This window comes from Bison bison, unplaced genomic scaffold (genome assembly GCF_000754665.1).
Source record: "Bison bison bison isolate TAMUID 2011002044 unplaced genomic scaffold, Bison_UMD1.0 scf7180017864235, whole genome shotgun sequence".
NCBI lineage: Eukaryota > Metazoa > Chordata > Mammalia > Artiodactyla > Bovidae > Bison > Bison bison.
In genome coordinates, this window is record NW_011494807.1 from 7,401,117 (window position 1) to 7,412,053 (window position 10,937).

The following is a 10,937-nucleotide window of genomic DNA, read 5'->3' on the forward strand; positions in this document are numbered from 1 at the left end:
ACCTCATTAGAACTGATTCAAATGTATTCTTTTTAATGGCTGAGTAATACTCCATTGTGTATATGTACCACAGCTTTCTTATCCATTCATCTGCTGATGGACATCTAGGTTGCTTCCATGTCCTGCCTATTACAAACGGTAGCCAGCCTGTTTAAATCACTGCTGCTGCTGCTAAGTCACTTCAGTCGTGTCCAGCTCTGTGCGACCCCATAGACGGCAGCTCACCAGGCTTCCCCGTCCCTGGGATTCTCTAGGCAAGAACGCTGGAGTGGGTTGCCATTTCCTTCTCCAATGCATGAAAGTGAAAAGTGAAAGTGAAGTCGCTTAGTTGTGTCTGACCCTCAGCGACCCCTTGGACTGTAGCCTTCCAGGCTCCTCCATCCATGGGATTTTCCAGGCAAGAGTACTGGAGTGGTGTGCCATTGCCTTCTCCGGTTTAAATCACTACTCTGTTTTAATTGATTTCAGGTAAAGCATTTAATCTCAGCCAATGAAATTACATCTGAGAGGTGTGAGGTGTGAGGGGTGTATTCAGTGATTTCTAGTTCTTTTCCTTTTGAAAACTTCCTTTTAAGTTTGACCTCTTTCATGAGCCTTCATTGCTTACATTGATTTTTTTTCCTCTTAAAACTCTTGGCATTTTCTTTCTGCAGTGACTCATCTGGCAAATAATTTTATTTATAATCTTTCTCCCTAGTAGATTTTGAACTATTAAAGCTAGAGACCATGCATTATAAGACGTAATACTTCATAGTTGCTTGTACTTAGATCCTCAGTGAGTATTGTATGTAGATTTCCCCCCATATGTTATAGGACACGGATTTATAGGGATGTTGTAGGATACTTTCCAGAGTTGATGATAAGCAGTGACCATGGCCTCCCCTAAACTCCCCCTGAATGCCACTTAATTACATCTGTGGGGTTGGATGCTTAAGTAGGTAAGGTTATACCTCTGTGTTCCCCTAGCAGCTCTTTCAGTCTTAATCCTTAATCATGGCTGTTGCTTGAGATGGTCTGTTGTGGCCCCCTCATTGCGTGTGGTGTGAGCCCCCTCAGGTAATTCAGTGGCTGGCATCTTCAGGGGTTTGCCCAGTTTTTGCTTGATGTAAAGTGCTCAGTGAATGCCAGAATACCCAGTTCATGCTAATGTATAGGGGTTTTTATTTATTTATCTGTTTTTTGGTTGATTATGAAACCTTTTTAAGTTTATAAAATAGGACTTGAGAATGTTTTTCTTTTATTAAATGTTAATAGCCACACTCATTTACCTTTTGTTTTTGGAAGCGTCCAAGGAACACTGGGTGGCTGCCATTGCAACGTGATTTAGTTTGACTTAGAAGCATATCTTGGGTGTGGTATTTGATGTTAGCAACATGACGTGAGGATGCCCAGACAAAAATGGATAGCATTGTACTGCCTCCAGTGAATAGTTACGCTTGAGTAAAGTAAAATGTTGTTAAAATAACTAGCTTTGGATGGTGAAAATAGAAATCAGGACAGTGCCTCAAGGATTCCTTTGATCAGTGAAGTAGTATTTCCATGGAAGTTTTCATCTGAGGTTATTCTTGGGGCAACCGGGCAAGCATTACTCTTTTGACATCTTAAATACCCTGAAGCTGGACCTCTGATATGCTATTCACAGGCTCAGAGCTCCAGGAAGAACACAGCTCATCTGTGCAGCCTTTCTGTGTGGTTCAAGGTAAAGTTAATACATCCTTTATAGATAACATGAGGGCTTCCCTGGTAGCTCAGATGGTAAAGAATCTGCCTGTAATGTGGGAGACCCAGATTCAATCCCTGCATTGGGAAGATCCCCTGGAGAAGGAAATAGCTAACCACACCAATATTCTTGCCTGGAGAATTTCATGGACAGAGGAGCCTGGTGGGCTACAGTCCATGGGGTTTCACAGAGTTGGACACAACTGAGCAGCTAACACTTTTAACACTTGTAGATAACATGATACGGTGATCAGTGGACTAGGTGGCTCTTTGGTACCCTGGGGGAGGGGTGTGAAATTATGAGAATGTGGCTGTTTGTAATAAATCACTTCATCTAGAGAACTACAAGAGCATTTTAGAGTCACTCAGTTCAGCTCAGTCGTGTCCGACTCTTTGCAACACCATGAACTGCAGCACGCCAGGCCTCCCTGTCCATCACCAACTCCCGGAGTTCACTTAGACTCACATCCATCAAGTCGGTGATGCCATCCAGCCATCTCATCCTCTGTCGTCTTCTTCTCCTCCTGCCCCTAATCCGTCCCAGCATCAGAGTCTTTTCCAATGAGTCAACTCTTCGCATGAGGTGGCCAAAGTACTGGAGTTTCAGCTTTGGCATCATTCCTTCCAAAGGACACCCAGGACTGGTCTCCTTCAGAATGGACTGGTTGGATCTTCTTGCAGTAGTGAGCTTGAAAAAACACTGGGTGAGGGCCCCCACATTATTTCTATGTGTGCACTTAATGTTTCTCGCAAGGAGATAGATTTTCAAGCCAGAAAGAATTGTTTGGAATCATTTATCCTTCTGTTGTTGCTAAAATAAATTAGCAAGTCAACGCCCCGTTATTTATTTCTCCCTAACACACCGATAGAGAGACTGCTCCCTGTCATCACAACGCAGACTCATCCATTGTGATGATTTTATTCAACCTGATTGTTTACTGAGGTTTTTGTATCAGAATGGACAAAGCCTGCCTTCAGAGTAGGTGGTAAGAGTTAACTCTGCCTGCTGTGTTTCCTCTTTCTAACAGGAGCACTTAGCAATGCTAATCAGTTGTACTGATTTTCTGTTTTGATTTTTCCATCATAATTAAGTGAATGATATGGAATGCAATCAAGTTTGACACTAGGGGGTTCATGCAAATGACTATTTTTTTATGTTTAAAATTTTGTTAAACGTAACCACAAGGAACGTTATTTGAAGGCAAAGCCTGGGTAGGTAGGGGTAGTTTAACACCCAATTTAGAGTTTTGAATATTTTTAAAATGTTTGTTCCAAGAAAACATATCTGTGTTGCCTTTTTTTTTTTCAATTGAACTAATGCAATTTTTAAAGGATTGTATTTTGTTTTCATGCACACCCTAAAGTGGAAAGATTATAGTCTCAGACAAGATGATACAGTTTAAAAGAGAAATGAAGAAAAACGTTCATGGAACTTTCTTCCTTCAGGGTAGACACAAAGACAGAAAGGTACACACATTTACTCCTCAAAGCCTATGAAAGAAAACAAATCAAATAGGGAGAGAGTATATGAGATGCCCTATCCACCTGTTTTGATCGCCTATCAGTGACAAGACAAACAAAAGGAAGGACCGCCCATGTTTCTGAATACAGGGAAATGTTGCATTTCTACACTCCTTTATAGCTCATTGGCACATTTGTGAAATGTCTTCTCCCTCTACCATGTACAATATTTGAATTGTTTGCTCAAGTGATTTTAATCACTTTGTGTGAATTTGCACCTTCCCTTCTTGATCTAGCAATTTTTTTGCTTGGAACGTTATATACTTCAATGTAGATTGTTCTAAAACTCAGTTAATTTTCTAATTTTGATTTGGAAAATCCTTCAGGAATAAGGCTGAGCTATATATATTCACTTTTGTTATAAATGTACTGATATTTTCCCTTCCATGAACACCACCAGCAACTTTGCAATGCAGTTTGATTTTTCTCTGTGCTGAATTTCAGAAGCACTAAGGAGATGACCAAATTCTGCTTTTTCTTTTTTTTCTCCGACATCCCTGTAGAAAGGTTAAAGCCTTCACAGGGGAGTGCATCAAGTGCAAAGCAAAAAGAGATACCAAATTAACGCTAACATTTTTTGCATTCAAAGAGAACAGACTCTTCCCTTTTCTTGGCAGTTTGGTTCATTGCTTCCAGCAGTTTCCAACGTTGTACAGACTAAACATTTCTAATTGGGAAATGGATGGGTTGAGGCTGAGATGGTGACTCAGGATACAGACTTTCCAATTTGGGATAATTGTTTGTGAGTGGATGGCAGATTACTGCTGACTGGCTCTTGTTTTGTCTCTGAGAAAAGGATGAAAGTTAAGGTGCATACTTCATACTTCGTTGAAACAGAATATTTACCTGGTATAGATAAGGCAATGAGACAGAGATATTTGCCATGCTTGTTTGTTACAACCAAATCTAGTATATGAAAGGATTACTTTTTTGATGGATGAAGAAAACATTAACAATATATGATGTGTCTTCAGCTGTGAAATGGGGATGGTAAAAATGCCTACTTAAGTTACTGCATGGATTAAATAGATAATTCACATGAAAGGTTCAGTACTGTGCCTAGCACACAGTAACCGGTCAGGAAATGTTAGCTCTTGTTGTTTATCATCACCATCATTATTACTTTTTATTTATTCCTGTTAAGCAGAATAGCTTCTGTAATTATATAACATTAAGCTTCAGATTTTACAACTTCATGATGATTAGCCTGTGAGAAACATCTGTGATTTGAATTAATTTATAAGCCATATTTTGGCTAGTCATTTATGCTTTGTATGTTGGAATTACTTCGTGATGATTAGAATCCCCCTTTTAAAGATTTTACTGCTTCTCATAGTGGCTTACACTATATTTTAATTATCCTGTGAATTCATGACATTTATCCATATTCCAAATCAAACATTTTCTTTCATTTTAGCCTTTGTGGATCAGAGATAGATAACCTGTCATAACTGGAGAAGGAAATGGCAACCCACTCCAGTATTCTTGCCTGGGAAATCCCATAGACAGAGGTGCCTGGTGGGCTACAGTACTAATACGCTATATATACTTGTGCTTATAAACAGTTTTGATTTTAAAGAATTTAATGTTTCTTCATTGTTCTGTTTTCTTGAATTTGAAGGATAAACTGTTACCTAAGGTTCAGTGTTTGCCTGTATGGTTGTTTATTACTTATTTAAGATAAACTGGCCTTTTAAAACCCCAAGATTATCACTCAATAAATATTGTCCCCAGATACTAAAACCTGGTAACCTCATGGTGTGGAAAGTTAGTCTAACTTTTCAGAATGCCAGCTCTCACCCAGAAAGTTACTGCTGGGCCCCATAATCTGGTCCATTTTTACTAGTTTCACTTGTTTACCAACAAGAAGGCTAATGCTTGCTTGCTTTTTAATTTGCAAATGGATCACCTTTTTGGAGGGAGTTTCGTGGCATGTGGGATCTTACGTCCCTGACTAGGAATCAACCCTCCCCTCTCCCCCTGCACTGCCCACCCCTTGCATTGGAAGCGCCGATTCTTAACCACTGAACTGCCAGGGAGGTCCTGGATCAGCTATTTCTAATTCCATGTCTATTTTTATAATTATTATATGAAGCCATTTTATATAGTGAGACAAACTTTTCCTCCTCATTAAGTGCCAAGTTTCCCCCACCATGGCCCTGCCCTGCCTCTCAGGAAGAGAGCTCCTGTGCTTCCATCTCCATGAGTGGCTCACCCGCCACTCAAGGGGCTCTAACAGGCGTCCCTCCTTGCTCTGACTCCCACATTCAGTCACCAAATCCTGTCCATTTCACCTCCTGAAAAACTCCCAGATTCCCTCAGTTCCCTGCAACCCCAGTGTTACTTCCGTATTTCACCCTCAGTTGCCTCTCACCTGACCTCCCTCTAATAGTCTGCACCTGCAGTTCATGCTCCCCCTGCAGCCAGTAAGATTTCTAATGTCACCCTGCACCCTTCCCTAGCTCTCTGTAATCCTTGGATGAGGTTCACATCCTTTGCCATGTCTTATAAAATCCATGGTGATGTGCCCCCCACCGCATATCTTTCTCCAGCTGAGCTAATTTGAGCTCATTAAGTGTGCCTGATCTTCCCTCACCTCTGTCCCCTCTGCCTTGAACATTCTCCTTCCTCTTCTATCTCCTTTGTGGGCCCAACTCTTTTGTAGATGTTTTGCTATTTGTTTTTCCTCTTTTGGTCTTTCCTCCTCTCAACAATAATACCAGGTTCATTTTTTTCTAATACTGACCTCCAAACAGCTTTACACTCTTTATCTGTACACCTATGTAGAAACCTCTATAAAACAACTGGTTTAGTTTCTGTTCAGCAGATGGTGGGACAGAAGCACTAAATATAAGAAATGTGTGTCACGATTACTAAATTATGAAGATCGTAGTGGGCAGGAACAAGAACTAGATCTGTGTTTTAAGTGCCGTGTTTGCACGGTGCCTAGGATAGAGTGGCCATTCAGTGAACATCGAATGAATTACTGAATGACCCTCAGTTTAAGCCTGAGGTGCCTCTCTCTTGAGTCAATGGACCTTCTGTTCCATTATTTATCCTCTAGGACAAAGGAGGCCAGATTCCTCTGTGTGCCCTCTCCTTCCAGAAGGGAAATATGCCTGCTGAGAGAATCTGGAAGCCTGTGTTGCCTTGAGTTGTTCTGGTAGATTCCTTTAATGTCGGTTGGCATGGATGAGAAGGTCTTTTGTTATAGTGGCAATTAATGATGATTTGCACTTTTTAGTAATTTACAAAATAGTGGCCATCCTAACAACATAAGAAATATCTCTCTCTCCTGGACCATGAAAGCTGGTGACCCATCTATTTAAATCTAAAACTCATTATTCATGTTTCAGCCCTAGTGACAATTGGCGCTTTATAGTTACCATACTGAAAAGAATTCTTTGGGGGTCATTTTAATGCATTTTTAATTTGAATTTCTTTTTCTCGTAGGTTGTTCTTCAGGAACAATGGTTATTTCCTTGAACTCATGCCCGGGCTTTATCTGTTTATTGTTATGCCACTGGATCAGGATGGCATCATCTCTGAACCTTGAAGATCCCAATGTGTGCAGCCACTGGGAAAGGTAATAGTTTTGAGAAATAATATTTCTCAATAGTCTGAGAAATAATTTCTGATAGATTCCTTTGTATGCTATCAATATCAGTACAACATATAAAATTAGAATCTGAGAAGAGATTATAAAATTGATTTCATGTAAAAATCTTTCATTATATGTAATAAATTAGATGGTATAATTCACCTTGGTCTTAGAGAGTATTCTATGCTATGCTATGCTAAGTCACTTCAGTCGTGTCCGACTCTGTGCGACCCCATAGACGGCAGCCCACCAGGCTCCCCCGTCCCTGGGATTCTCCAGGCAAGAACACTGGGGTGGGTTGCCATTTCCTTCTCCAGTGCATGAAAGTGAAAAGTGAAAGTGAAGTCGCTCAGTCATGTCCGACTCTTAGCGACCCCATGGATTGCAGCCTAACAGGCTCCTCCGTCCATGGGATTTTCCAGGCAAGAGTACTGGAGTGGGGTGCCATTGCCTTCTCCGTTAGAGAGTATATGTTATGTATATTAAGCTTGAGATATTAATTCTAACAGAGGTGTATTTGTAAAATAGGGGAAAACATTATAGAGTCATAGATCAATTAAAATGATCTCCTTGAGGTCTTACCTCTGCTCTGTATCTATTTGCAATGATTTGGTGGAGCTGAACTTATGGACATATGGATTATGGTGGAGTTCCTACTTACGCATGGGAATCAATGAGAGAGCAGTGAAGATGGTGTGGAATAATGTCCTAGAGCGTTGAAATGGATGGCATAAAAAGTTGTGTGGTAGGTGACCTGAAAGGAAAAACTTGATTTCTGGAGTAACTGGCTAGGCTGCATGGAAGTGGTGTCACCTGAGATGTCCTTGAAGACTTGAATAAGACCAGTGGATGACAGTGATTGGTAGGCGTTCTAGGATGGAAGGTAGTTTGAAACCAGTGCCCTGCAGACCACTAAGGACTGTACCCAGTAAGTCTAGCGTTGATACAATACAGGAGGAGGGCAAGATTGACTACATTATATGAAAGCAAATGATGTAGTCTCCAGATCTGGGTAAACTTACAGTCCTTTTTGGAATACAGAAATAGCACAAACTATCTAGTGATACTGAAGTGCAGTCAAATGCAGTTCACTCTGTTACTTATCTTCCTAAAAAAAGTGTGGACATGTTTCTTTATCCAAAATGAACATTGCATTTGCAGATTTTTCAAACAAATAGAAGGTGTCAAGTACTAGAGAGTAGTATGTAGTTGTAATAGCTGTAAATGCAGTGACATTAAACTCTTAGCCTCTTTTTCCTGTCACCCTCAGTACCAAGAAGAGTACAGCACAGAGCATACATCCCAGTCACTGTCACCCACTGGAAGGATGCTCAAAGCTCAGAATTTTTCCAGCATGGCAGCTGAATTATTCTAGGGCACACTGATTCCTCATTCACAGTGTTAGTTTTCAGCGAGGGCTCACCCCCATCTCTGCTGGCAGTATTATGGCAGGGTAACAAAACGTATTCTCCTGATTGATCAATAGAGTCTTCTATCATTATGAAACTTTAAGTGGAAATATGTATATGTAATAAAGTTATATATATTTGATATTAACTATATTACACAGAATTTAAGGGGAGGGAATGCCTATTATCTTTATAATTTTCATAGACCTTCCCATAAAACATTTCACCTGCAAAGTACATAATAAGTAGGGTTATAATAATAAAAATGAATTGATGAATACATGAATAAGAACATATCAAATTTAGAAAAGGGAGAGTCCATTGGTAGTTGAGCTTCTTGGAGGATGATAGCTTTGAAATGGGAGAAAAAAATCAAATTTGTTAGGTACTGTGAAATAAAAATCAGGAGATCTTGGTAATACATTAACTATGGATGTGAAAGAGGCAGAAAAGGCTGAGATTTAGAACCTGCTGTGTGGAAGAGTGGGCGTGTCATTGGACACTGTTGTTGAGTTGCTAAGTCATGTCTGACTCTTCGTGACCCCATGAACTGCAGCACGCCAGGTTTCCCTGTCCTTCACTATCTCCTGGAGTTTGCTCAAACTCACGTCTCCTGGGTCGGTGATCACATATGGAAAGATAAAAGGAAGAGAGTTGATGTGACAGGGAAGAGATTCATGTGGTTTTGTCACGTTGTGTTGATAAGACCAATTTGAAATACGGGCCTAGATGAATGTTTAACTTTTCATTTAAATAAAACATGAAAAATACACTTCCTCTGGTTTGTTTTTACATTGCCCTATCTTATAATTGTCATGGACAAAAAGGCCTTATTAAATATAAGAAAGGGTACTGGCTTAGAATAACCCTTTTTTTTCCAATGGAGGAGTCCAATGATCTTGCATGAGTCTTGCATGAGTCTCTTTTTTTAACAAATGAATTTATTTATTTTTGGCTGTTCTGGGTCTTTGTTGCTGCCTGTGGGCTTTCTGTGGTTGTGGTGAGCAGGGGAGACTCTAAACCTAACATAATTTCACTGTTGTACAAGTGATTGGAGTAACTGAGAAAATACTAATGGGGAAGGAAATTCAATGTGAAACAATAGGAAAATGATGGAGATTTTTCTCCTGCCTATATTTTTGCTATGTACTACTAAAAAGAAAAAGTTGACAGCTACAATCTTCTCATTGATAAATTTTCTGTTACACGGCTAGATAACGATTCTTGGAAGAAAGGTTAAAGAAAAGTAGGATTTGTTTTATAAGATAAAGGTGCAGGTGACAGATTCTCCTATATTTTCAAAAACTGAAATGAACTTGGACTGTATAGTCCATGGAATTCTCCAGGCCAGAATACTGGAGTGGGTAGCCTTTCCCTTCTCCAGAGGCTCTTCCAACTTGGAGATTGAACCCAGGTCTCCCGCATTGCAGGCGGATTCTTTACCAGCTGAGTCACAAGGAAAGCCCAAGAATACTGAAGTGGGTAGCCTATCCCTCTCCAGAGGATCTTCCCGGTACAGGAACCGAAGCAGGGTCTCCTGCATTGCAGGTGGACTCTTTATCAACCGAGATGTCAGGGAAGCCCAAAGTAAAATTAAGGAGAATCAAATCATTTAAAATACATAAGAGATACTTGTTATTAGAGAAATTCTGAATAGCATCCCTTTGGAAAATGAATAACTCTATGAATCATCTGTCCCTTCTCCCCATCTCCTTTCCCTGTTATGTGAGTTTAAGTATTTCCACCTACGAGGGTTTCTTCTAAAGAAGACACAAATGAAGATAAACCATTCTCTGCCCAATCCCTTGGGGGTGGGACACAGGAGTGGTAATAATTGAAGCTGCATTCCTGAAGTGAGCAGAGATAAGAAATGATAATTATTACCATATTTGATTAAAGTAACAGGATAATTTCGGCAGATAAAATGTAATTAACCACTTTGGAATGAGTCCAAGTGATGATGGCTTCCCCTACCCTGTTCTTTGACCTTAAATTAAATCTTGCTGGGGTTCCTCCCCAAATAATACTTAATAGGTTAAAATCATGGTGATGATATGTTTTCAGTGTGTTTGAGAAGATGAAACAAACAAGCAGGAAATAAAAGGTTTTGCATCTTGAGCCTGAAAATAGTGTAGAGTTGGGACCTGCAGTTTTTATACCACAGTTTCACTGCTTGCTTTAGAAGCTTTCGATGTTCTATAATATCTGAGAGGCAGCAGAGGTACAGGATGGTGTCTGGGGGTCTTAGTGTTAAAGTGCTGGCTCTAGACTGACCACTAGTACTAGGAGCTCAGTGTGGCTTATTTGTGATCAAAATGGGGTTGGACTAGAACAGGGGTCCCCAAACTCCAGGATCTAAAGCCTGATGATCTGAGGTGGAGCTGATGTAATAATAATAGAAATAAAGTGCACAATTAATGTAATGCTCTTGAATCATCCCCTAACCTTCCCCCCTCCCCGCCCCCATCCCAGTCTGTGGAAGAATTGTCTTCCACGAAACTGGTCCCTAGTACCAGAAAGGTTGGGGACCTCTGGACTAGACAATCAAGAAGATCCCTTCCCATTCTGTGACTTTAAGAGCAGCTGCAGATGAACATGGCTGTGTGGACTGTTAGCCGGGGTACTAACTGAGTTCAAACACCAACCCAGGTATTATCCAAAGAAGTAGTGCTAAGGAGCAGGGGATG

At 40.4% G+C, this 10,937-nt stretch overlaps 1 protein-coding gene across 2 annotated transcripts in view; it reads left to right on the plus strand.

Annotated features, from left to right (window-relative positions):
- The window catches only part of MEGF10 (multiple EGF-like-domains 10), a 179,865-nt gene that overhangs the window by 40,980 nt on the left and 127,948 nt on the right, over positions 1 to 10,937 (plus strand). For both annotated transcript variants that reach the window (XM_010846328.1, XM_010846327.1), the window contains exon 2: positions 6,694 to 6,826. In XM_010846328.1, coding sequence (XP_010844630.1) covers positions 6,711 to 6,826 — 116 coding nt within the window. In that variant the 5' untranslated portion in view covers positions 6,694 to 6,710. The remainder of the gene's footprint in view (positions 1 to 6,693; positions 6,827 to 10,937) is intronic.